This window comes from Micromys minutus (genome assembly GCF_963924665.1).
Source record: "Micromys minutus genome assembly, chromosome: 9".
Taxonomy (NCBI): Eukaryota; Metazoa; Chordata; class Mammalia; order Rodentia; family Muridae; genus Micromys; species Micromys minutus.
This window is the reverse complement of record NC_137978.1, coordinates 47,978,448-48,004,714: the sequence shown is the minus strand read 5'-3', so window position 1 is coordinate 48,004,714 and position 26,267 is coordinate 47,978,448. Positions and strand designations below refer to the sequence as shown.

At 52.6% G+C, this 26,267-nt stretch overlaps 1 protein-coding gene across 2 annotated transcripts in view; it reads left to right on the top strand.

Moving 5' to 3' along the window:
- The first annotated feature begins 297 nt into the window (after positions 1–297).
- RPS6KA1 (ribosomal protein S6 kinase A1) overlaps positions 298–26,267 on the top strand; it is a 38,079-nt gene continuing 12,109 nt past the window's right edge. Inside the window, exons 1-14 of one of the 2 annotated variants that reach the window (XM_080921748.1) lie at positions 298–420; positions 6,497–6,541; positions 15,201–15,317; positions 15,565–15,646; positions 17,909–17,989; positions 18,161–18,240; positions 19,769–19,875; positions 20,757–20,794; positions 21,307–21,449; positions 21,812–21,882; positions 22,137–22,225; positions 23,157–23,221; positions 23,453–23,555; positions 25,722–25,852. In XM_080921748.1, coding sequence (XP_080777874.1) covers positions 358–420; positions 6,497–6,541; positions 15,201–15,317; positions 15,565–15,646; positions 17,909–17,989; positions 18,161–18,240; positions 19,769–19,875; positions 20,757–20,794; positions 21,307–21,449; positions 21,812–21,882; positions 22,137–22,225; positions 23,157–23,221; positions 23,453–23,555; positions 25,722–25,852 — 1,215 coding nt within the window. In that variant the 5' untranslated portion in view covers positions 298–357. Of the gene's footprint in view, positions 421–6,496; positions 6,542–12,446; positions 12,524–15,200; positions 15,318–15,564; positions 15,647–17,908; positions 17,990–18,160; positions 18,241–19,768; positions 19,876–20,756; positions 20,795–21,306; positions 21,450–21,811; positions 21,883–22,136; positions 22,226–23,156; positions 23,222–23,452; positions 23,556–25,721; positions 25,853–26,267 lie in introns of those variants that run through there. The other variant, XM_080921749.1, reaches the window with a different exon arrangement.

Below are 26,267 nucleotides of genomic sequence, written 5' to 3'. Positions count from 1 at the left end.
AAGCGGAACACAGCCCGGGAAGACGGAACCCGCAGAGCCTCCGGTGGGCAGGGCCGACAGTGGGCTGGGGTCTCGCACGAAGGCGAGGCTGACTCCCGGCGCGATGGGGGCGGGGGTTCGCGCCGGGAATGCCGCGCCGTGGGGGGACTGGGCGGGGCCACTGAGACCCCGCCCCCGCGCAGGTAGCCAATGGGCGCGGCGGCGCCGGGTGACGGAGGGAGCCGAAGTGCGAGTGCCGCGGCGGCGGCGGACGGCCCAGGCAGAGCGCGAGGGGCTCGGGGGCGTGCGGGGGTCTCGGTGCAGCAGCAGGGACCCCGGGGCTGCCGGGAGGAGCGCGGGCGGTCTGGCGGCGGCGCGATGCCGCTCGCCCAGCTCAAGGAGCCCTGGCCGCTCATGGAGCTGGTGCCGCTGGACCCGGAGGTGAGTGAGAGGGGCGGGGGACAGGCGGCGGCGGCCGGCCAGCCAGATCCGCACCGGGGCGGGGCGGGGGCGGCCCGCGGTGTCTGCAGCCCGGCGGAGACGCGAGTGCCCTTCGGTCTCTAACCCACTGTCCGGCTCCACCCCCTTGTGCTCCGGGTGTGCGTGTGCAGGGGATGGGTCTGCTGGGCGCTCAGTACCTCCCTGCGGTAGCCACGAGAGGGAACCCCACGGGGTGTTGAGATCTGACCCCTAGGACCCTTCCCGCTTATCATCTTTTGGTAGCTGTGGAAATTGCCCCAATCAGTGCAGAAGGGAAAGGCTTGGGTCAGATGTCTGGGCTTCTACTAGAGACAAGGATCATGGGAATCCGGTTTCTCACCGTTCCCTCTCCCCAAGACCTCTCTCTTCGTTCCTCCACTTCTGACCTTAGGAAGGTAGCCCTTCTGGACCCCTGGCAGTTGTGGAACGTGGGACGATACCACCTCTTGGAGTTGGAACCGGCTTTGCCCTAAAGCTAATGACACCAGGTCTTCGTACTTCAGGTCATGCTTAAGAGTGGGAAAAGCCTTTAGACCTTGTGAAGATTGTCTCTGTAGAAGAGACTCTGCCTCCGTTTTCCTCTCTCCCTCCTTCTTCCTTTCTGTAGAAAAGACTGAGCCCTTGGGCAGTGTGGCTTCTGCCACCTAGCCTTTCCCAGAAGCAACTCCTGTCCTTTTGTGGGCTTTGTGGTCCAACCCTGAGCATGCAGGAGGCCACTTCTGTGGTGTCCTGTCACCCTGGGATCAAGGTCAAGTTCTGAACCAGCAACTTTAAAACTTTCCCCTGCTCTCATGCTGAGAAGGAGGCAGGTGAAACTACCTTCACTGGAGCTGCTTTGGGGTACAGAAGACAGGAGATCTCACATGGTCCCAGAACCTAGATGATTTTTCTCCTGGCTTGAACCTCCTTACCTATGTTTGGTATCAGGTCAGTCCTGTGAGCCCTGCTTCTCAGGACCATGGGGAGAGAGGATCCACAGTGAGGTACCCAGAGCATTGCTGCCCCTTTAAAGGGATGGCTTACACTGGCTATTGGAGGGTGGGCGCGGCTGGATTAGGTAACCAACCTGAAGGCGCAATTTGGAGTAAATTGTTCTGGGATCCTTGCCATGGGGTTTTTACAGGCCCTACACAGCCGCTCAGAGGTTCTCTGGCTGACTCACCCTCCTAGGTGAGGAGCATTGCTCTATGCAGCCCCTGTTGCCTGCCCTGCCCTCCCCCCAACCTCAGGACGGGGGCACAAGGCCTGAGGGAAGGCTCAGAGGTGTACTCCTTTGCCTGGGCACGCCCCTGTCACCTGGGCCTCCAGAGGAAGGTAGAGCTGAGCTGGGTATGGTTAGGGAGCTACTTAGCCTAGAGATTCACACTGTTGGACTAGCTGGGAGGAGAAAGCTGGAGGAGTGCTGGCCTCCTCCAGGGCAGCACTTCCTGCTTCCCTTTGGGAAATCCTGAGGCCAGAGGCAGCCTCATGGGGGCCAGGTTCAACCGGAAACATCTTAGTTTGAACGCTGTTGCACCTGAAATTCCGGGAGTGGAGACTGTCCGATTCCCTGGGATGGGGAGAGTTTTCCACTGAGCTTTTTAGTTCAGGAGTGTGCCCCTGAGCCCATCTTCAAGCTGTGCCACAGATGAGCTTCCTGGGCCTCACAAGGTGCAAAACCCTGGGTACTGCTGCCTGTGTCCCCTCCCCCACTCTGTGGAGGTGCCTGTGGACTGGGTGTTATTGTTTGGGTAACAGGAGCCATGGGGCAGTGAGGGTGTGCATGCTTACCCGAGAACAGGGCCTTGCTGTTCTTCATGCAGATGACACGTAAGTGATACAACGCCTGGCCTGCAGGTACTGGCGCCATTGTGGGCAGCTTTTGGCCAGGAAGGAGGCAAGTAAGGGGGCTGGCAAGGGCATTTGGCAGAAGAGGTCTGGGATCTGAATTGTCCTGTTTTTGAATTGCTGTCACTAGAAATGGGCTGCCGGCAGGCCGGTCCCAGGTGGCCCAGGTGGCCCAGGTGTGGACCTGGAGTGAGGATGCTCTCCGGGCTTTTTCTTGGTTTTGCTGAAAACATCAGAGCCTTGTGTCTCCAGGCCCTATCCTGTGAGGTCTTCACTGTCTGCTCTTCAGTGATGTTACCTTACTTTAATTTTCGCAGCTTGTCAAAGTCAGAAATTATGACATCTCGTTTTCAAATGGGACAGCAGAATGCAGGGATGCTGGAGTGTGCACTAATATCTGGAGTGTGCGTTAAAAGTGCCAGGATTAGAACTCAGTGCTCTGGCTGTTTGCCACCAAGCAAGAGAGACTCAAAGACGAGCAAGGGGTGGGTTTAGACTGGCACAGGTGGCAGGTAGGCAGAGAGCAGCTCCGGATGTTGGCACACACTTGTCCAGGCCGCAGGGCCCTTGTCCAGCCTTGGCTGAGGGCTAGCAGTGTCCTGGCACTTGGCCCCAGGCTTCAGCAGCGTGCAGGGCTGCCAGTGCTGGGCTCAGAACCCAGTTCCTGGGGCTGCTTCCTGCCTGCAGGGCACGTGCTGTCTTTCTCCATCTGTTCTGCCCCCAGCGTTTGCAGAAGCTGCTCTGGACCCTTAGGTGGAAAGAAGCATGTCTGTTAGGACCCACCTCTGACTACTGGAAGGGATGCAGGGCTATAGAAGTTCTGAGCCGGTAGCCATCTTCATGAGCGGTGCTCCTGAGGAAGAAAGAATGGAGTTCTCCAAGAGGCCAGAGGGCCATCCCTGTCCCAGGCTTTTCTCCCTGATCCCAGGGTCTGGTCTGATTATCTTTTCTCTCTTCCCTCCCCTCCCCTCTTTGCCTTCCATGCTTATTTGTGCTAGGCAGGTACCCTACCTCTGAGTTACCCCCCTCCCACATGGGCCTTTTTAAAACTCGGTTTCCCCAGGGGCCATTGAACCCCCTCTGATGCTTCAGTTACAGGCAGTTGTGAGCTGCTCGACATGGTTGTCAGGATTTGAACTCATGTCCTCTGGAAGAACAACAAGTGCCATTTACCACTGAGTCATCTTTCCAGCACCCCTTAGGCGTTTAGACAAGGACTTCCTCCAGGCTCCTAGGTCACAGAGTACAGCTGCCGACGAGATAGACGTGGAGTCATGGTACAGAGGAAGAAATGGAGACGCCTCTCACTCAGTCACTAGTGACCAAAAGAACAGATGATCTCTGCCATCCTGTCTGCCTTCCCAGTCCTCTGTTGAGGGTGGATCACTTCTCTAGAGATCCTGAGAAATGGGTCCATAGGCTAGGATCCTAACCAAACAAGGCTTGGTGGCGGAGGTCCCCAAAATACGCTAAAAACCAACTTCACGCCACTTGCTATACCTTCTCTCCTTCGGTGGGGATTTGGACTTTCATTAGCATGACTTTGAGTTATGGACCTATGGCTGCCACCTGCTAGCTGGGGTGAGCCCTTTTGCTGAGCCCCAGCTGAAAAATAGGATAAACAAGAACGTACTCTGGCTTCCTAGCTGTCTTTGCTGGGTTGATCTTTTACCTTTCATTCAGTAAACTGTATGTGCTCAGCGCTAAGGAGCTGAAGAAAGACCCAAGTCATGCCCCCTCCTGAGTAGGTGTGTGCTCAATGCCACGGCTGCAGAGGAGAGAGGGAAGAATTAAGGGCCGGGTGGGCAGAGGGAGAGTTTGAGTGGAGCCCCGGGAGAAGAGCAGAAAGGGTTTTCTTGTTAGGGTGAGCCACCATATAAATGCTCAGCGTTATGGAAGAGGTGTATTCGGGGTCTCAGATCAGTTCAATGGAGGCCCCAAAGGGCACCCAAGAGAGCTTGCTTCAGTGGGAAATGTGCTAAGACTGGAATAATACATGAAGATGTGCATACATGGACGCTCATGTGCATGTTCAGGGTCCATAGGACAACTTTATGGAGTCAGTTCTCTCTGTCCACCCTTTTGTGCTTTCTAGGGATCGAACTCAGGTCTTCCGGTTTGGTGGCAAGCACCTTAAAGCGCTGGGCCATCTTGCCAGTCTAGCAGCCCATGTGTTTAAAGCTTGAAAAGTTATTTTTGACTGCCCTGAAATACTTTGAAAGCCATCAGTTTTACCAAGAATGTGGTGTGAGTCTTCATGTCTGGCCACTTGGACAGACATTCTTGTGGTAAACGTTGTTTAATTTACTACTTTAACAGGGCCAGAAGACGAATGATTCTGTATGTGTTGATTTAAAGGGTAGGGACTGGGCAGGGATGACATAATGGCACCAGTGGCTAGTCTTTGTTTATGGGCCAGTCACACGTAAATACACTGTGCATTTATGGCTTGATTTCATTTACTTTAAGCAGCTGCACATTTATTCCCATTTTACAGGTCAGAAGACTGAGCCACTGGAAGTATAACGACCTCCTGGGGGGTCATGCAAGTGGTAGAGGCCAAAATTTGAAAGCACATTTTTAATCCTGGTGCTGGGTGGTTGGGTTTTGTGCTGAGGAGCTGGGACTAGGTTCTAGTTTAGTCCCAGTGACAGAGGATGTGAGGGTTCCAGTGGACAGAGACTAAACTGGCTGATGTACTGGAAGATGAGGGTCTGGAATACCTCTGGAGGGCTGTGGCAGGGGCTGTGAGGCAGGTTGTTAGTGCTTGTGGGTGGGACAGTTCCTCTGAGATATTTAGTCTGCTGAGTGAACAGGACTCAGCAAGTGCATCTGCCTAGCCCTGCCCTTAGGCTCTGACCAACCTGTCCCTTCTCAAAGTGTGTGTGTGTGTGCGCACACACATGTATAACACTTGGCTCTGGGTTCTTGGAAGCGGGGTTATGGCATTAAGGGGCTCGGGGCAGGAAGGATGTCCTGGCAGGCAAGGGGGCAGCTACTCCAAGAACAGGTGTTTACATATTAGACAGACCTTAGCTGTACCTGCTGCTGCTAAGCAAGGCCAAAGCTGCCCTATGAACCTGACTCTTGGCTCCAAAGTCCCAGCCTGTGGGAACCTCCTCTCTGTCTCACTGTACTCAGTCCATGCCAGGAAGAGTAGGGACAGCTTCCTCAGGTGAGTTTCAAACTTCCTAGCCCACAGGCATAGAGAGAATAGCCACAGTATACCCCAGGGTATGTAGTTTCCATCTGGGGTAAAGTCGGGAAGAAATGGGATTTCGGAGCTAGGGTGCGCCCCTGTCTCTCCTGCAGACAGCTCCCTGGCTGAGGTGGAGGCCACTGAGCAGCAGGCCTTTGCCAAGAAGTTCCCACATTTGGGGAGACATCTCAGATCCCTGCTTTTCAGTTATGTGAGGGCTCCGTCTTCATTCTCCTCTGAGGCCTGGTATTCTGTTCTACCTAGAGAGCCAAGACCTCACTCCTAGAGCTAGCTGTCAGAAAGATTAACCAGTGCCGGTGTGAGGCAGAGAGCCCAGCCTTGTCATGTGGCCGGCACTCTGCAGAGCGGCTGCAGTCCAGGCCCCGGGAGCTGCTCGTCTCCCCGTTTACTGGGAAGAGTGAGTCTGTCTGTGTGACCCATGGTACGGTGGAGAAGCTTGGAGACACGGTGGATGTATACACCCTTCACTTTATCTGCTGACAGGCTCTCAAAGTAGAGCAGAGCCAGTGAAGCCACCAGGAGGGGACACCTGCCCCAACCTTGTCTTCTTCCATCCTTAGAGCAATTTTGGGAAATTAGGGTATCTATCCCAGTGGTCCAGATAGGGAGACTGAGGCCTCTCACGGTTGGTTAGTTTGCAGAAGTTTGCACAATCTGCGTGGCAGAGGTTGGCTGTGTGTGCCCCTTCCTTCTCCCTAGGAAGAGGTAATATTTGAGCTGAGACTTTGAGAATAAATGGGGTGTTTGGTAGGCAGAGGGAGGGTGGGTCTTCTGAGGCCTGGGACTATCCTGCTGGGGTTGGGAGGGGCTGTTGATTCTTGCACAGTGAAGCAGAGATGGAGGGGACCATGTAGAAGACCTGACTGGTCTCCTCGGCCTCCCTGGCTGTTGGGAGCAGCCAAGGATGGAGTGTCCCACAGTGCCGTGTCTGTCTGTCTGTCTCTCTGCAGGCAAGTTGTGACGTTCCCCTGTTTTGTTTCTCTTTTCCAGAATGGACAGGCTTCAGGGGAAGAAGTTGGACTTCAGGCATCCAAGGTAAGGATTTCGAGTGAAGTCTTGGTCAGAGGAGAGAGAATTGTTTTCTCACCCCCTGGATGTGAAGGCCCCCGCCTCTCATCTCTTTGTGTGGCTCGGCTCCCTTCCTCTGCTTCTGTCTCTGCTCAGGGCAGAGACTGCAGGACTTTTAGCTTTCCTTCCTCAAAGGTGAGGGAGCTTTCCCTCCTGGACTCGAAGGTGTGGTCCAGAAAGGACCAGGAACAGGTTCAGGATGCAGGAATTCTGGCTGTGACCCACACCACAACACTTCCTGGGTTTATTACGTACCGCAGTTTGTGCCTACGGAGTGATTAGAGCTCTGTGTGTTGTGCTGATCTCTGGTGGGAGTGGGTGCCACAAGGGCCTGTGTGGAAGGGCCTGAGTCGGAAGGGTAGGACCGGGAACCTTTTCTAGCCCGACCATGTCCCGTGCCTCCCAGATGGCTTCTTGAGACTCCCGGCTCTCAAAGCAAGATGGACTCATTTAACCCAGCTGCCTCTGCTTCCCCAGGCTACTTTCCTATAGCTGCCAATCCTGTACCTCTTCCTATTTTTTTTTTTAATTTTAAAATATTAGTACTTTTTTGTTGTTCTGTTTTAAAATTAAATTAGCGTTTTTAGACAGGGTCTTGGCGTGTAACTCTGACTGGCCTCAAACTCAGGGATCCATTTGCCCTGCTTGGCCTCCCAAGTGCTGGGATTCAAGGTGTACACCACCTTCCCCAACCCAAAACCAGTATAATACTTTTATTGAATAACTTCGTGTATGCTCTTGTGTGAATGCGTGCACGCATGCGTGTCCCTAGGCATGTGTGGACGTCAGAGGACAAATTGCTGAAGTCGGTTCTTGCTTTCTGTCATGCAGATACCAGGGATCAAACTTAGTTTGCCATGCTTGGCAGTAATTGCCTTTACCCACTGAGCTATCCCTCCAGTCTGCCTTACACATAGCCAAAAGCTCCTGTGTGACCTTCGTTGGATACCTTGTTCTGAGTCCAGGCTTTCTCACCTCTGTAGTAGGAAGAACCATACCTAAGTCACAGAGTTGGTGGCTTTTCGAAGCTTTGGAAGCCCTCTGGGCAGGGTCTCTGCAAACCTAGATTCCAGGCATCCCCACCCCCCACCCAAGAGCTCTTCTGTTCTTGTCTGAAAGTTGGGGAGTACCCAGGACTGAAGTGAAGGACTTGACGTGGTAACCGCCTGGCACAGGATGGAACTGCCCTGGTGCTTTGCTCAGTTCAACTTCCTGCCCAAAGCCCCGCCTCCTAAGCCTGGGTCAGCCCAGCTGTGAGCACGACCTTTGATTTGGAGTCAGGCTTGGCTCTGATGTTGACTTTGACTTAGTTTCCTAAGATAAGGTAGCTGGGCTGGGTGTGGTGGGGCCTGGGTAAGAGAAGTAGGAGCCTTGGGGGCCAGTAAGCCTTGTAGCTTGGACCTTGGTTATCTCTGACCATGTCTAGAGACTGATCCCATGAAAGAGCTGCCCCTGGTTTCCTGGAAACAAAATGGGGGAGTGGCTGGGAAGTGGTAGCACATGCCTTTAATCCCAGCACTCTGTGAGGTAGAGGCAGGCAAATCTCTGTCAGTTGAGGCCAGCCTGGGTACAGGGTGAGTTCAGGATTAGCCAGGGCTACACAGAGAAACCCTATCTCAGGAAGAAAAAAAAAAAAACAAACAAAAAACAGAGGAATCCCCGTGTCCCTAGTGGAGAAGCAGACATTCTGATCTTAGGTGCGAAGGTCTAAAGGGAACTAGTAGTGAGCTAAATTGGCATCTCAAAGGTCACAGGGGCCAGATCTGGAGACAGGCCGTAATCCCACTTCTTGGGAGGTAGAAAGGAGAATCAAGAGTTCAAAGTCATCTCTGGTATATAGTGAGTTTTGGACTAGCCTGAGCTATGTAGTACAGAGTGGATTTTGGACTAGCCTGAACTACTTGAGACTCTGTCTCAAAACCCAACCAAGAGAGAGGCAAATTAGAACAGGGAGCTTGCCGAGGCAGGAACCTTTGCTCCTTCCACAGCCTAAGGCTCTGAGGTGGAAGGTCCTCGAGTGGGAAGAGGGTCAAGGCTGGAGAGAGTTTGACGCGGGCTCTCAGACGCCACATAGTGGGAAAAGCTGAATCGTGCCTGGCAGCAGACTAGAAGCTCTGTGTTCATTTATTTATTTTTTAGATTTATTTTTATTTTATCTGTATGGGTGTGCCTCACGTGCCTTCAGCATGTCTGTGCCTCACGTGTGTGGTGGCCAAGACCAGAAGAGGGTGTCAGGTCCTCAGGAATTGGAATTAGGAGGTGAGTGTTAGTGGTTAAGTGGGTGCTGGGAATCGAACCTGGGTTCTCAGGAAGAACAGTCAGTGCTCTTAACCAAGGAGCCATCTCTCCTGCCCTATGTACAATTTTCAGAGGTAGAACATTTCCCAGATGAGAAAATTGAAGCCTCATGTCACACAGTGATAGGGGACCAGAACCACATTCCTCCCTCCCTAGCTGGTGAATCCTGAGTACTGAAAAACCCTGGAGGTCCTAGCCCTGAGTGCAAACTCAGCCCCATGGCTCAAGAATCCTTAAGGGCCACTTCTGGGCTTAGTACACTAGGGGGCGCTCAACCTGCTGTAGGACCCCATTGCTGTGTAGTGGATGGAACAGGCAAACTGTCCTTCAGAGCATACGTGGCACGCTATGTTTTTGCACTGAGAGATGCCCCTCGCCCAGATGCGCTGGACACCCCAAAGTCTCAGAGAGCACCCAGGCAGAGACAGGAACGCTGCAGTTGGTGCTAAGATGGGAAGATCACATGGTCATGGGCACATGGTCACTTACACCAGCTTCTGTACCCCCACCACATTCCTTTCTGGAGTGATTAGTGGCACAAGCATCCTCAGCCAGTGTCACCTGCTCGTGACTGCAGGTGGAGCCGGGACGTGATCTCTGCTGTGTCTGGCAGGTGCAGGAAGGCTGGGGCACCTGCCTTCCTTCCCTGCAGAGTTAGCGGTTGCCTGGGCTCTGAGGAGCAGACAGAGGCAGGCCTTCCAGGTGGAGGTGAGGCAGGGGTGGAGACTCTGGGCTCTCTTCCAGTCTGTTTGTCTAGCCTGGGACAAGTTGCTCCTTCAAAGGACAGAACAGAGCCTTCTGGGCCATGATGGCATAGGCTCTTAATCACAGCATTTGGAGGCTGAGGCAGGCGAATATTTGTGAGTTCTAGGCTAGCCTGGTCTACATAGTAAATTCCAGGCTAGCTAAGGCTGTTTATCAAGACCTTGCCACAAAACAAGAAAAAAAAAAAGAACCTAATTCTTAGGGCCTCCTGGAAGAGACAGTGTGCTGTGTACAAATTAAAAGTATTTAACAGGGTTTGTGCGCAGGGTTGGCACTTGATGCTGGGTCCTTTATCCATTACAGATGGGAAGAGGGTTGGGGCTCACTGTTGACGGTGTAGGGCAAATGCTCTTTGGATCCCTTTACCTCTGTATACTCTTGGTGTCCTCAGGAACATCAGGGCTCCGCTTACACTCCCTCTCCCCTCCTGGGGGCAGACTGGGTAACCCAAGCCCCCTCCTCTGGCTGTCTCCGGAGCTGGACCCCTTTGAAGTGCCTGCAGGTCTATTTTGAGAGCAGAGTATCTCCCGCCTCCTCTCCTCTCTTCCTGTTTATGAAACCCTGATCCCTCCCGGATCCCTTCTGCTCCCCTGGCCTTGGAGCTTAGGCAGGATGTGACTGGGCTTTGGGGAACCTCGGGCAGCCTCAGGTATTGAGAGAAGCTTCTTTTGGATGACCGGAACTGGCCAGACTACTTGCTTAGCTAAGCCTGGGATACATAAGGGCTGTCTTCCTTCAGCCTGCCCTGGGGAGAGCCTGTGGTCTAAGTAGAAAGAGGTTTTGTTTACAGTGTCTTTTCTCCATGGCCCATTTGGCTCCCGGAAACATCCACCCAAGGGGGATGGTTTGAACCTTCATCTTGACTGGAGAGAGGCTGATACTGAGGTGGACGGTTTGCCTGGAGCACGTGTCTTGCACAGACTCATTATCCCACTTCCAATGCATCACTCACATCCCTCCTTCTCAGCGTGGACCCTTTCTGTCCATCCAATGCCTGTTCATCAAGACCCAGCTGGACTGCCTTCATCCACAAACTCTTCCTGGTCACCCTCGACAGTCTCTGGACCTCTGGGCAGTGACGGCATCTTAACTGAAGCTCTGTAGCAGGATAGCTGTTTCCCACCTGAATGAAGCAGGGGCCAGGAACTGTCAGCCGTGTGCAAGGAGAGACAGCAGTGTCTAAGGCTGGCAGGAAAGCCTTGCTGGGGGTGTGGGGATGGGTGGGGTAGGAGGAGGGAGGTTCAGTGATGAAATGTGGAGAAGCTTTGGCTTTTCCTGCAGGTGCAGGTTCCTTCGTGTGGTCTTTACTGTCCCCTGTGCCATCTTCATGGCTCTGGACTGGCCACTTTCTTTCTTATCCCATTTCTTTATCACTGGAATTGGAAAACGATCCTTCCTTGGGAGCTGTGCCAAGCCCAGGCCTGATGGATCTCCATGAGCAAAGGCTGAAGGGGCGTGTGCTTCCACGCTCAGGTGACTGGCGCTCACGTGACAGGAAGCTCAGTGCTTCTTCCCTGGCCTGACCTGGTGCCTGGGACCGGCCCCTCCCTAGGATGCCTAGGCCTAGCCAGCCTGCTGAGAGGCACACTGGGAGACACACCTGGAAGGACCTGCTGAGAGGCACACTGGGAGACACACCTGGAAGGACCTGCTGAGAGGCACACTGGGAGACACACCTGGAAGGACCTGCTGAGAGGCACACTGGGAGACACACCTGGAAGGACCTGCTGAGAGGCACACTGGGAGACACCTGGAAGGACCTGCAGGTGTTGCCAGCTGGGGAGGGGAGTTAGTGACCCTTAGGATCAGCAACTGACAAGTGGGCTTGACCTTAGCAAGAGGCCCTAAGTAGAAGTCCTAGAGGACAGGGATCAGGTGGCTCTGGGCTTTTCTTCCCACTGCTCTGGGGAGCATGCAGTATCAAAGGCTCCCCTCCCATCAGAGGCTTCAGGTTCTCACACAGTTCAGCAAAAGAAATTCTGAGACCATGTTCTTCCTGTCCCTTCTGGTACCCTGGTTGTCACCCTGCTTCTTTCCCTGTTTATGGGGGAATCCCGGCATAAGCGCTTGTGGCGAATCTTCAGGCAGGGACAAGGTGTTAAGCGCTTTGGTCTTGGGGAGGTATCTTACACAATTCCACAGGCTGTCTACCACAAACTGTTATCAGAGCCCCGTGAGGACAGGGAAGGGGAAATGCGGGGTGTGTGAGGTGGCATGTGTTTCTACACTGGGCTTTCTAGAAAGGGTTTCCGATCACCAGCCGGAGTGAATTTGTCAGTTCTGTGGGTGTGTTAGTGTCAGAGGAGCCGAAGTCCTGAAGAAAGGGATGGGCCTGGTCTACCCTTGATCTCAGTAGCCTGGGTCTTCTGTCTTTTTATTCCAGTGCTTAGGATCAGTGTGTCTGAACAGAACCAGGACCAGGCAGGGTGCTGCCTGTTCTGTTGGGGAAGAATTGTCTAAATCCTGGCTAGGTCAGCCAGACTGGCCTTGCAGACCTCTGTCCCATATGTCCTTGGGGAGCCCCCAGGGTCCTGACTGCCTGTTGTGTGGGCATCTCATGGCCTTGTGGCTTGGGTCTGCTTTCCTGTCTTCACTCCCTGGGAGTCAGGAGACAAAAAGCTCTCCTTGGGTCCTAGCTTGGGGTCTGCAGTGTCCCCTCCTTAGCAGGGGAGCCTTATCTATCTTGAGTTCCTCCTTCCTGCTGAGAGGGAAGTGAGAAGGAGGGGAGCCGGAGACCAGAGACCCTGCCTTCTGGGCTAAGAAGGCTAAAAAAAGCAGAAGTTGTAGGAGTTACAGGGCCCTCGGGCCACCAGCTTGAGCCTCACCATGCAAACACCAGCTGATTTCCCCAGGTTTGAGAGAGACTCCGGCTTCTGTCCCAGAAAGGTAAAGGGAAAGGATGATTCGTCTCCTGAAGTGTCTGCCATCATGACTCTGGGCATGGAATAGCTTTGGGGGGAAGCTCCCTGACCCCTGGAGTTTCCGGGTTGCTGCATCTGTCCCCATCGGGTCTACTCAGGCAGACAGCTCAGAGTTGAGGAACAGATCTCAGGGTGGGGTGAGCAGGAATTGCTGTGTGGCCTTGGCCTAACCGTAGTCACTCTCTGGGCCCTGCCTTCTGCCTGTTCTACCAGATAACTCTCCGGAAACTGACTGGCCTACGGTGTTCTGGGGTTTGATGGTGCGGTGGAGTTCCTCTGAGTCTCAGAGTAAGGGCTTGGAATGGGAAGTCCTAGAGAGGTATTAGGGCTAGAGAGGGCGGGCTCGGGAGGGCAGGAAGTGGGCTCTGGCTGACTTACCTGCCCACCCTTTCCTGGCTCTCAAGGCTGCTGACTAGAGTCACACAGGACCCCGAGGAGGGTCTGGACTCAGGACAACTCTGTCATTGGTTTGTTTTGAATCTGAGCACAGTTTCCTCTTCCCCCAGAGGGGTTAGAAGTTTTAGTGATATTTGGATCAGAGTACAGTTAAGAGATGGCTCTCTCTCAACCTCCTCGTCAGCCCTGGAACTTCCTAGGAATCCCCTGGAAAAGTTTTAGAGGACCTCAGAGATGGGCTTGACCACTGACTCGGTGCAGCCGCTGGGTGCTGAGACTGGCAGCTTATGCCCACTGCTGTCTCTTTCCCACCCCAAGCACTCAAGAAAGAATCTGAAGCCCTGCCTTGTCCTTTCTTGGGGGTCCCTGTCCTGCTACCTGCCTGGGTCTGCCCTGGATGCCCTGTCACTCTATGGAGATCTCAAATTCTGCCTGGCTCTTTGCTGCCAGCTCTCTCTCTCTCTCTCTCTCTCTTTCTCTCTCTCTCTCTCTCTCTCTCTCTCTCTCTCTCTCTCTCTGTCTCTCTCTCTCTCTCTCTCTCTCTCTCTCTCTCTCTCTCGTCGGGTTCCAGACTCTGTCTCCAATTGATAAGTGCCTGTCTTTCTGAATTGGGTCCCCGATAATTGTTGAGTGGCTTTTCCTTCTGTCATGTTCAGATGACTCTCTGTCACACAGACACGAGTTCCCTTCTGTATGGTGAAAGTGTATTCTTGCCTCTGCCACTGGGTACTGGTCTCCCACCACCTCTGTGTGTTAGTTGTGTGTGCCTGTTGGTTTCTGTCTGTCGGGTAATGGTCCCGGGTTATCTCCTGCCCAGTGTCTTTGTATTATGCCTCCCTACCTGTTAGATGAATGTATATATGTTGTATACATGCCGTACGTGTGTCCATCTTGTCTGATGTGTGTCTCTCCTTGCCTGCCGCGACATGGTAGCTGCCTGTTTCTGTCTACTGGGCACCTTGTCTGTTCCTTGTTGTTCTAGGACCTATCTGCTCAGCAGCTGGGTTGATATGGGGCTTTCTCTTCGTAGGAGGATGAAGGGGAGGGCCAAAGGCTAGACCTCAGGCTCCGGGTAGTGAGGGGAGAGAGAAGGGAACAAAGTGAGGGTGGATGGCTGGAGCTGGGAAACCACAGACCTCGTCTGATTGGCTGACTTGAGCCTGACCCAGCCCCCATGCCTTTACCCTGCACATCCGCCTTGGGCCCAGCCACCTCCTTAGCAGCCTCAGTGGGTTGTTGCTTACCCTTGCCATGGTGCTGTGGCCCTGCTGGGCCGATGGAGCAGGACCCCAAGCTGCCCCGTCTATGGCTCAGGACCCTACTCCCCTGGCTACTCAGGAAGCAACGGTCCAGGATCAGCCAGACTCTGCCTGGCCCTGGCTCTGGTCCCCAGCAGGACTCGGTAAGTGTACCCAGATATCTGGTCCTGGCTTGGCAGTAGCCCCTAGAACAGATGTCTGGGCAGCCAGTTTGGTCTCAGTTAGCTGTGGACTCTTCTAGCCCTGCTGGATGACTGGACCTTGCCGGGCCTTACTTCCTGAGGAAGTAAGGAGGCATCACAGTGTTTCAGGGCAGGACTGGCAGATTGAAGGGCGAGAGTGGTCCTATAGCAGCAGCGACCCAGTGCTTAACAAGGGAAGTGTGGTAGGGTGTAGGGTTTCTGGCCTTAACTCTTGATTGCTCCAGATAGGCACTGAGTGAGTTGGGGGATGTGTGGCTGACTCTTGGGTCTCTGTGTACCTCAGTCTTATATACACCCTGAGTTTGTCTCATCTTATCTTGCCTAGCAGAAAAAAGGGGGGGGGGCTGTCTCTGCCTCCCCATTATGAGCTCAAACCTTACTTCCTATTGTGGCAAAACCCAAACAGCTAGGGGAGGGGAGCCTTAAGGGCTAGCCTGAGTAGATCCCTACTCCAGACCTGAGCCTCAAACAGCTGGGGGAGGGGAGCCTTAAGGGCTAGCCTGAGTAGATCCCTACTCCAGACCTGAGCCTTGGGTCAACTCTTCCTGGCTATGTCTGTACCTTCCTTTGTGTCTGAGCAGGCTGGGACATCCATGTCACAGGGACAAGGCCTCACCTGAGTAGGCACTACTGGTACCCATGAGCCTCACAGCTGTTGAGGGAGTGGTCTCTTGGGTCTGTTTTGACCGGGCGGATGGCTTGGATAAGCTGTATGCCATGTTGCCCGGGAAGGGCCCCACGTCTACAAAAGAGCCCGCACCTACCAGCTCTGTCCCTCTGTCAGGATGAGGGTGTCCTCAAGGAGATCTCTATCACACACCACGTCAAGGCTGGCTCTGAGAAGGCTGATCCATCCCATTTTGAGCTCCTCAAGGTTCTGGGCCAAGGATCCTTTGGCAAAGTAAGTTCAAGTCCCTTATTAGGAGGGTATCATAGATGATGTCTGAGGTGGAATGTCAGGGGTAACCTTGGAAGCACCAAAGGAACAGAGGGCAAGGGGGTGAGAGGTTCCCTTGATAGACGCAGGGAAAGCTTGAAGGTCCACTTGGGGTCCCAGGGACTATCTAGGTCATTGTGGAGGCTGGAAGCCAGCTGGGCCAGCAACCTCCCACCTCCTTCCTGATTTGTCCTGTCCTCTGCCTTCTCAGGTCTTCCTGGTACGCAAGGTCACCCGGCCTGACAGTGGGCACTTGTATGCCATGAAAGTATTAAAGAAGGCCACGCTGAAAGGTGAGTAGGAATGCTTCTCAGAGAAGAACTGAGACTGGGCTTGGGGTGAGAGAGAAGCCCAGGCCGCAGCGTTATGGAGCCAGGGAGGGAGGTGCGTCTGTTTTTAGGAGTCTCTGGCATGGAGGTGGAAAACAAGCCTACCTTCAGCTGCTCTTGCCTTCCCTTCCCTTTCCTCTAAAATCAAGGCCAGTGCCTAGAAGGAAGTGGCGGAACTCAGAGAATGCTTAGGGGTGAGACTCAGACACATTGAGGAGCATCATTGCTTCAGCATAGTCTAAGGAAAACCTCCCCCGCCCCTCTGGCCCCTGGGAGGTTCAGACCATAGAGGGTCATGGGAGAGCTGAGCCATGGTGGCGCACGCCTTCGATCCCAGCACTCAGGAGGCAGAGGCAGGAGGATCTCCGTGAGTTCAAGGCCAACCTACTTCTAGGACAGCCAGGGTTACACGGGAAAACCTTGTCTCCAAAAAGTAAAAAAACAAAACAAAAAGAAAAGAGAAGAAAAAGAAGGTAGTAGGAGGGCAGGAGAGAAGAGGTGGGCAGCCTGAGCATGTAGAGGCTAGGGACCCATGAGAGAAGATTGACTGGGGGCAGGGCCACAGAGTTGGATGACAGAGAGGTTCAGAAAAGATCCCCAAGCTAAAGTCAAGAATTCTGAGGACTTAGGAAGTAGATGAAGATGGGTTAGTATTTGGCTGAGGGTCAGTTGGCTGATTGGTCTGGGAGCCAGAATAGCCAGAAATCAGGCGGAGCCCATGCTAAGCCCCAGCTGGGGGTATAACAGAGAGAAAGGAGGGACCTGCCTTCAGGTCTGATCTGTTCTTGGCCTATCTGCTATCTGCTGGATGATAGGACTTTAGCGTAGGCCAGTTGTAGGCTCATCCTTCAGGAGGGATTGTGAGAGGCACTGGGGAGGAGAAAGAGGCAGAGATGTGGTCCCTGCTGTAAGGGCCTTGTGGACTGATGGGAGAGTTTTTACATGACCTGTCAGTTGGGCATAGCGATACCAGGCTTGTGTGCATGGAATCCAGGCCAAGGAGTTGAGGAGTGGGTTGTGGATTCATAGGGGTCAGTTGAGGGGTCGGGGGACACTCTGGAGGCAAGTGCAAGACCTATGCCTTGAAGGGTGTTAGGACTTTACCAGAACAGATGATAAAGTAAGGAAGGACTGCCCCCCCCCCCCCAGAAAGGAGGAACCCCGTCCCTGTGGTGACTGAAATGTGAGATGTGTTTGAAAGGGACTTGATTAGTTAAAGCCACACATGGCCCCTGCCTCATCCAGTGAGAGAATTACAAGAATAAAAGCAAAATCAGACGTGTCATGAAGGGAAGTGGCAGCCTCATGGGAGCCCAGAGGTCCCAGCCTTGCCTGACGCGTAGGGATGCTTCCTGGAGGTTGTAGGGTCAGAACTTAGTCAACCAAAACCCTGTTGGTGGTCAGAATTTGCTTAGCCCCGTCCCCAAGCAGACATTTCTAAGACCCATAATTAAAATGCATGGTAGAGGTGGAGGCAGAAAGGGCAGAAGTTCAAGGCCGGTGTTGGCTGCATCATGACTTTAAGGCAAGCCTGGCGTACATGAGAGCTTGTCTCAAATATCCTCTCTGCAACAAAACAAAAGGAAAACTAAATTAATAAAGCAAGGGAAGAAAGTCTGCTTAGACCCCAGAATCATATTTTACTGTTGAACTTAGGAGTTGCTATGGAGGATGGAAAGAGACTTTTTTTCTCTAAAGATTTATTTATTATATATAAATATATTATAGCTGTCTTCAGACACACCAGAAGAGGGCATCTGATCCCATTACAGATGGTTGTGAGCCACCATGTGGTTGCTGGGAATTGAACTCAGGACCTCTGGAAGAGCAGTCAGTAACCACTGAGCCATCTCTCCAGCCCAGAAAGAGACTTGATAAATGTGTGCTGAAAGGATGCATAGTCAAAGGCTGATGACCTCAGAAAACAAGGCACCCTGGGGCACACGGTGCTCAGTGGCTGCGAGCCCTAGTGGTAGATGAGGCTAGACCACTGGGCAAGACACAAGGACTATGCCTGGACGTCACCAGGAGACCAAGAGTCGACTGAGGACCCAGAGCATTTTAGATGGAAAGAGCTAGCTGAATATCCCAAGGGTCAGAGCAGCCTGGGATATTTGAAAGGCTGGGGAGCCTTGGGAGGCTGAGTGGGAAACCTCACCTAGAGGTGGGCTTCAAGGAGAGGCTGTGTTAGGTGTGTTTTTGTGACTTCTTTTCTCCTCTGGCCAGTGCGTGACCGTGTTCGGACCAAGATGGAGAGAGACATCCTGGCTGACGTGAACCACCCATTCGTGGTGAAGCTGCATTACGGTGAGATCACAGACCCTGTCCAAGTACCACTTGTCCCCTCAATGTCCACCCCTGCCTATGGCCTGCTGTCCCACCTTTCACGGGTCTGGCCAAGGAGCCAAAAGTAAAGAGGCATTTGTCATAAGCTGTTGCTGGCCCAGCTGATTCTATGTTGGCTTTCTCCTCTCTTAGCCTTCCAGACTGAGGGCAAGCTCTATCTTATTCTGGACTTCCTGCGTGGTGGAGACTTGTTCACACGACTCTCAAAAGAGGTAAGCTAGCATCCCACTGGTGGAGATGTGAGAAACACTTTGAATGTGGTACAGGCCTGTAACTTCCCAGCTCTGTTTGACAGTGGAGAAATGTCACCTGCCTCTGAGAGTTCCTAGGCCTAAATGTGACATTGCTGTGATTTCTAGTTGCTAAGGGAATCCTTCAAATGCCTGAGATAGAGTGTCAAGGGGAGGAAGCCCAAACCCACCCAGGAAGCTAAAGATTTTAAGGTTCTTGTTGTTTTGTTCATACAAAAAAGTACAGTACAAAGGAACCAGTAGAAAAGGTTCCAAATCTCATTTCTAAAAAAACAAGAATATTAATACAATCCAACCTTTGGAGAGAACCAAACTTGTCCAGGTATTGTGGCACAGCCCTGTCATTACATCTGCTTGGGAGGCTGAGGCAGGTGGATTACAAGATTAAGGCCTGCTTGAGTAACTAAAAATCTGTAGGGCTTGGATGTAAGTCAGTGGTAGAATGTTTGTCTAGAATATACAAAGACTGGATTCAGTCCCAGAGAGTGGGGGAAATTCACACTTTCTAAAACAGCAACAACAACAAACTCTTTATATGGGAACACACAGACAGACATGTAGGCACACGTGTGCATTCAAAGGTCAGAGGACAATTTGTAAGAATTGATTCTCTGCCTCCACCATCTGGGCTCCAAGACATGGTGGCAAGAGTCTTTTTCCATGGAGTCTCACTTTCTCAGAGCCATACTTTGAATATTTAAAACATTAATGCTTAGCTGGGTGGTGGTGGGGGAGGCAGATGCGGGTGATCTCTGAGTTCGAGGCCAGCCTCATCTACAGAGCAAGTTCCAACCAGGGCTACATAGAGAAACCCTCCTCCAAATAAATAAATAGATAGATAGATAGATAGATAGATAGATAGATAGATAGATAGATAGATAAATACGAGGCCAGCCTCATCTACAGAGCAAATTCCAACCAGGGCTACACAGAGAAACCCTCCTCCAAACAAACAAACAAACAAATAAATAAAGCAAGCAAGCTTAATTAGGCCATCCATTTTCATGATTCAAAAGAAGAATATTCACGGTAAAGTCTTCTCAATACATAGTCCCTCTACTCCCTGGAAGTAAACATTTTTTATTAGTTTCTTATTTAACCTTTTAATATTCCCTTCTGTAAATAAATTCTTTAGATGCTCTTGAGTCTTACATTCTCTTACATGAGAAGTTTTAGTTTCTGCACACGGTTCTGTGCCTGGCCTCCACTGTCAGGTTTGTGTCAGGATGGGAGCAAACTCCTTGTTATGGCTGCAGAGCTGCCCTTTTCCCTGCAGAAGCAGTTTATTCCGGTCTTTTATTCCTGGGTGTTCCATTCTTCGCTGTTTCCGAACTTTAGCACAGTGAGTGACTTGGGTATGAGAGAAAGATATGTCACATTGACTGTATCCCCAGAGTAGACCCTCAACACCAAGAGGCCCTGACCACTCAGTAGCCCAGCTCCTAGGGAACAGGGCGTGCCCGCTGACGGGCGTCTCTCCTGGTTGCAGGTTATGTTTACAGAGGAGGATGTGAAGTTTTACCTGGCTGAACTGGCACTCGGCCTGGACCACCTGCACAGTTTGGGCATCATTTACAGAGACCTCAAGCCTGAGAAGTGAGTGAAGCCCCTGCTATACTCCTGGCCTCTCTCCCGGGTGCAGGGACTGCTCTTGGGTATTTTAGAACAGGGCCACTTGGGAAATGCTGTGGTACTCCCCAGGAACTTATTCTCTCTCTGGGGGCTGTCAGAGGGATAGGTGGTTGGAGTGGGTAGTGGCTGGCAGCAAGTTCACTTCAGGTAATTAGGAACTGTCTGAGAAATTCTGCTATTACTAATGGCCACAGAGCAGTTGTGGACCCTACCCCATTCCCTTCCTGATACAATGTAACATTGGACATGCTACTGTTAAAAGATTATTTCCATTTTTTTTTTTTTTTTTTTTTTGGTTTTTGTTTTGTCTTTTGGGTTTTTGTTTTGTTTTGTTTCTCAAGACTGGGTTTCTCTGTGTAGACTTGGCTGGCCTCAAACTCACCAAGACCTGCCTGCCTCTGCCTCCTGAGTGCTGGGATTGAAGGCCTGCTCTAAAGATCATTTCTTGATCTGTTCATTTTGGGGTTTTCCAATGCTCTGCCTTTCAGTGCTATCTTGAGAGCTGGGATAGATTCTGGTGGTAGAGTTAGGCACACCCCAAGTCAGGCATTATGATACCTAGCTGTGATATCAGCTGCTAAAAAGGCTGAGTCCAAGAGGAGTTCAAAGTCAGCCTGTACAATATAGTAGACCCTGGACTTGAAAGAAAGAAAAGTTCCACAGCCATTCAACTCTTGTGACTATAAGGAGTTACTTTCCTGAGCCTCCATCCTTCTACTCTTTAATTGGGTAGAGCTGGACCAAGCCCTTCTTCTAGGCAGGCCCAAGTCTCTCCATCCTATGATACCCACAGAACCTACATAGTGCCTGCAGCTAAGGATTCCTGACTCTTATCTCTGTTACAGTATCCTTTTGGATGAGGAGGGCCACATCAAACTCACTGGTGAGTGAAGGGCACCTGCTCCTTTGGGCTCCAGGGAAGAATGAACAGGCTCTGTCTGATGAGTCTCAGCTGATGACTAGTTCACTGAGCTTCCTGAAACATTGATGCCAATTACATACAAGAAGCCAAAAACTCAGGCCCCCGTTACTTATTTTTTTGTGTGTGTATGGGGGTTTTGCCTGCATAATTGTTTGTACCCTATGCGAGTACTGCTCACAGAAGCTGGAGTCGCCTGCAAGTGCTTGTTAGCCATCATATGGGAGCTGATTATTGAACCTGGGTTGTCTGGAAGAACAGCCAGTGTTCCTATCTGCTGAGCCATCTCTCAAGTTTCCCCCCAGGTCCCAGTGCAGATGTAGCTCCCAATTAAAACCTTGGGCAAATCCATGTGGGCTTCAGCTTTCTCCTGGTATCACAGAGGGGATGCCTGGCTCTGGTCAGAGGAACCAAGTGTGGTAGCAGTGAGCGTGGCAGGGACCCTAAAGGTGACTTCTCTCCCCTCCCTGCTGCAGACTTTGGCCTAAGCAAGGAGGCCATTGACCATGAAAAGAAGGCCTATTCCTTCTGCGGGACGGTGGAGTACATGGCCCCCGAGGTTGTCAACCGCCAGGGTCACACCCACAGTGCAGATTGGTGGTCCTATGGGGTGTTAATGGTGAGTGTCCAGGCTTTGGACTCAGTTTCCCCAAATCTAGAAAAGTCAGTTCACCCTCCCCTTGTCTCGTGACTGCACACTGTTGCACTTTCTTTCCTTGGAAGAGTGGTAGGCTTTAGTCCACCTGACTGAAGTACCGCCCTTTACCTAACTTGGGGACTCTCCTCTGCTTCCGGCTTTCATGCTGCTCCTGGAATCTAGGTTGGGGTCAGGGCAGAGGCAGGCATAGGCCTTGCTGCAGCTAGACTTTAACAGGCCAGCAAGAATCCAGGGATTGCAGCAGGGTAGCCTGGGAAGGAGCGGGAGGGGGATACGGGAGACGGAGAACAAGACCACACCTATATGGTTTCTTTTCCCTGCAGTTTGAGATGCTGACAGGCTCCCTGCCCTTCCAGGGGAAGGACAGGAAGGAGACCATGACCTTGATTTTGAAGTAAGCACCAACCCTGGCCGTAGCAAGTTCTTCCTAATCCTACCCAAGTTTCAGGGCCAGAGAATTACCTTTTTCCTGCCTGCAGACCCTTGCCGTCTGCCCGGGCCAGTGGGAGGGAACCCTTAAAGTGTTCGGGAGTGAGTTAGTAACTGGCTTAATCTGGACTGAGCTGGGAAAAGGACCTGGACAAAGGGAGAGGGCTTTGGGGTTTCTGGGGTGGGGCTCGGCCCTGAGGAGACCTGTGGCTGTTTCAGGGCGAAGCTAGGCATGCCCCAGTTCCTGAGCGCAGAAGCCCAGAGCCTCCTGCGTGCCCTGTTCAAGAGGAATCCTGCCAATCGGCTTGGTAAGCAACCCCAGCTCAGGGGAGGGGACAAGGCAGTGGGGAACAGGGTACAGCTGTAGCCTAGGCCACAGGGCCACATCTGGGGCTGAAAGGAGCTGTTGTCCTTTGTGTGAGCAGACAATGCTGCTGGCCACCCTATTTTCTGGTTCCATGTATGGTGTTGGGAGGGTGGCTGTGTGTGGGGGAAGGCAGGAACTGAGTCATCCATACCCCCTCAGGGACAAGGACAGAGGCCCCCACACAGCTTCTCTGCCAAGGTTGCTGGCTCAAGAGAAGGCACATGGGCATAGGAGTGAGAAAAGTCTCAGTCCTGGCTGTGTCTGTCCCCACTGCCTGGCACCTAGAAGTTACTGTAAATGCTTGTTGAGTGAGTGAATACTAATTATGAGCTATGGCCGGCGACTCCACCTTTCTGAGCCCTGGGTTCCATGTGTCAGTGTAGACAGAGACCCTGACCTGGCTCCCAGGTTTCTTTGAGTCAGAGAAGGACGCACCTGTTATGCACTGGAGTATACAGTACTGGCTGAGTTTTTTTGTTTGCTGTCTTTATCTGGATCACAACCAGCTAAGGTGCGGTCTGGGTCCCTGAGATGAATGAATGAGTACCTGTCTGAGAGATAAAGATGGTAGTAGGAGAAGAAGGGCAGAGAGGGGCCTGTGGCAGGAGTGGATGAAGGCCCTCATTAGATCTCAAAAGAAATTCATTTTCTGTCATGACTGATGCTTAGACAAGTTGCCCATCCTGCCTGGTTCCTCCTTCTTCAGGACCCCGGAAAAGGCTCCATAACAGAAAATACTGAGGGGGCTCCAGGCTTCAGGGTGAGGGGTGCAAGGCAGGGTGAGCCCAAGCTGACCCCCACTGAGCAGCTGGTCCAGAGCTTAGGGGACAGACTGGGTGTCTAAGGTTGGACCTTCATTTGGCTTCTTTCAGGCTCCGGTCCTGATGGGGCAGAGGAAATTAAGAGACATATCTTCTACTCCACCATCGACTGGAATGTGAGTTCTGTGATGGACATGGGGGAGGGGGGTCTTCCACCATGGCCTCAAATGTGGAAGATAGAACGTGAAAAGCTCGTAAAATGCCCTTGGAGGGGCAACTTCTTGCGCTTGGAGGTTGCTCTGCCTTGCCATTATCTACTGAGTAACATAGCTTCTACTCTTCCTGCTGGGGTTGCCAGCAGGCTGTGGGGTCACCATGGTGATCAGAGCATATACCCCACCTTGCAGAAGCTCTACCGTCGTGAGATCAAGCCACCTTTCAAGCCAGCTGTGGCCCAGCCCGATGACACCTTCTACTTTGACACTGAGTTCACGTCGCGCACACCCAGGGGTATGTCCCCGACCTGGCTTGTCTGTCTCGGGCTGGGTTGCAGTTCTCTGGGGGAACCCTGGGATACAGAGGTTCAAGGACTCTGGAAGCCCGGGTGTGTGGGTAGAGAGGCAGTATCTGGCTCCATGGGATTCATGCTGCATCCTGACCTCATTCTGTCCCACTACCTTTCTGGGGTTCTGTGGGCTTCTTTGTTTCTAGGTGAGAGACTGAGGTGTGGGGGTGGTTTAGGCCACAACAGGAAAGTCGGGACCCCTGCTCCGGGCATCTTCCAGCCCACTGGGACGACTAAACACATTCAGACCTCCACTTGCGTCAGTCATGAGGAATCTGACCTGGCAAACCTGTGATGGAGAATTTTGGCAGGGCAGAGGGGACAGGTTGAATGAGTGTTGGAGTGGACTTGGCTCCTGACACTAGGCCTCATTTGCTTGTCTGGAACTTTCGGAGAGTCACAGGCCCACTTGTTCCCAGGTTTGCTACAGGATGTCAGTGAGCCAGAGAAGGCAGCTTCTAGGAGGGAGCTTGGGAATCCTGACGCCAGCCAGATACTGCCAATAGTTGGGGAGTTATTTGTTAGATCTCAGGCGTCTTCTTAGGGCATGATTTTTCTCTCTGTCGCTTGCTGTCTGTTGATGTCTGTCTTCTTTATTTGCTAAGTCCATACCTGGTCCCTGCTCTGTGTCAGCCATAGTGAGAATGGTCGTGGAGACAGACCTAGCATTGTGAACAGGACTGAACCATGTCATTCAGGCTGTGGGAGGGAAGGAGATTTTAGAGGGTCAGAGGAGCAACATCGGGCAGCTTTCTCAGGGGAGGGTACATGAGCTAAACCTAGAAAGATGGGTAAGGAGTGGGTATTCTAATCCAGGGGAGCGTTGTGTGTGGTGACGCAGAGGCAGTCTTGAGTTTGTGGAGTTCATTGGGACTGAATTGCCAAAGGGGAGAAGAGATGCTGAGGCCACATGGATCTTACTTGCCAGACTTGGGAGGTGGGGTGAGCATTTCGCTGATGAGTTTATAGAGCAGGTAGCCCCAGACTTCTTGGTTGGAACTGTCCCTCTAGCTGTGCTGAGGGTCGGCCTAAGAGGGTTGGAAGGAGGCTGGGCCTGGCCTGAGCTGGGGGCTCCGTGTGGGCTCAACTGTCCTCATGTGACAGGGCTGGGCCTGGCCTGAGCTGGGGGCTCCGTGTGGGCTCTCAACTGTCCAGGGCTGGGCCTGGCCTGAGCTGGGGGCTCCGTGTGGGCTCTCAACTGTCCTCATGTGACAGGACTGGGCCTGGCCTGAGCTGGGGGCTCCGTGTGGGCTCTCAACTGTCCTCATGTGACAGGGCTGGGCCTGGCCTGAGCTGGGGGCTCGGTGTGGGCTCAACTGTCCTCATGTGACAGGGCTGGAACGGTCTACGCACATGTTTGCTTGTTTATAGTATGTTCATTGATTGATTGTTCGGAGCTTTTGAGACAGGATTTCTTTCTGTGGCTCAGGCTGGCTTAGAACTCACTGTGTAACCCAGACTGGCCTCCATCCGGAGCAGCTCTGAGTCTGCCTTCCGAGGGCTGGGATTGTAGGCACGTGTGGCATCCATAGCTACGTATTAGCATGTGGATGAAAATTGAAGTCAGAGGAGACCATCGGGGATTTTTATGGTAGACATGAGGTATAGAGGAGAAGGCAGGCAGAGGGAGGAGTCTAGACATGGCCGGCAGACTAACCTGGACCATGAGGGGGAAGGAGGAAGGAGAGCAAGAGAGGAGCCAGTGATCAAGAGGGGTGGCCTGGGCCAAGAGACTGGAGTAGCCAAAATAGCTAAGTTATATAAGATCAGGCTGGGCAAAGACAAGAGGAAGCCTAGCTCTAGGTGGGAGGGAAAGGGAAGGTGAGGAGCCCTGGGAGGAGCCACAGGTCCTGAGACTTGTCCCAGGTTTCGAGACCTAACAATGAATATGTTGGTATTTCTTCGTGGTGCTGGAAATCAAACCCAGGACATTGTACATAGCAAGCAATACTGATAGTCATGGTAACAGATAGGCAAAGGCCTAGGATGGATGAGCCTCAAACATTCTCCATGACTACCTGGTGAGGCAGGCCAGGATCCCAGCAGTGTCCCCTTCCTGGGCTGCAGGGCATCAAGGGTCCCCCCTGAACCCCATGTCCTCTTCTTGACAGATTCACCAGGCATTCCCCCCAGTGCTGGTGCCCATCAGCTGTTCCGTGGCTTCAGCTTCGTGGCCACTGGTCTGATGGAGGACGATGGCAAACCAAGGGCCACTCAGACCCCCCTCCACTCGGTGGTCCAGGTGAGGGAGGTGGGCCCTGCTGCCCGGTTACCACAAACAGAAGAGCTGAGAACGCAGGCTCTGGGGCTGGCAGTCAGACCTCTGGGACCAGGACGACCTCCGTCTCCTGGACCCTCGCTATCCTGTGTGAAGCACAGTCCTTGAAACCTGTCTCCGAGTGGCCCTGACTATTGGCTAAAAACATAGATAGGAACTTCACAACATCAGAGGCCATATACGGCTTGGGTTTAGCTTACAAGTGGACCAGACTGTAGAGGAGACACCAGCTCCTGTGCCTCAGTTTCCTCATTTGCAACGCTAGAGCCTTCCTATGCAGAGGCTAATATGTGAAGTGAACGTTCCCATTGCAGAGTTAAAAAAACAAAAACAAAAAAAAAAAAAAAACAAAAAACAGAAGCTCAGAGAGGGGCACATT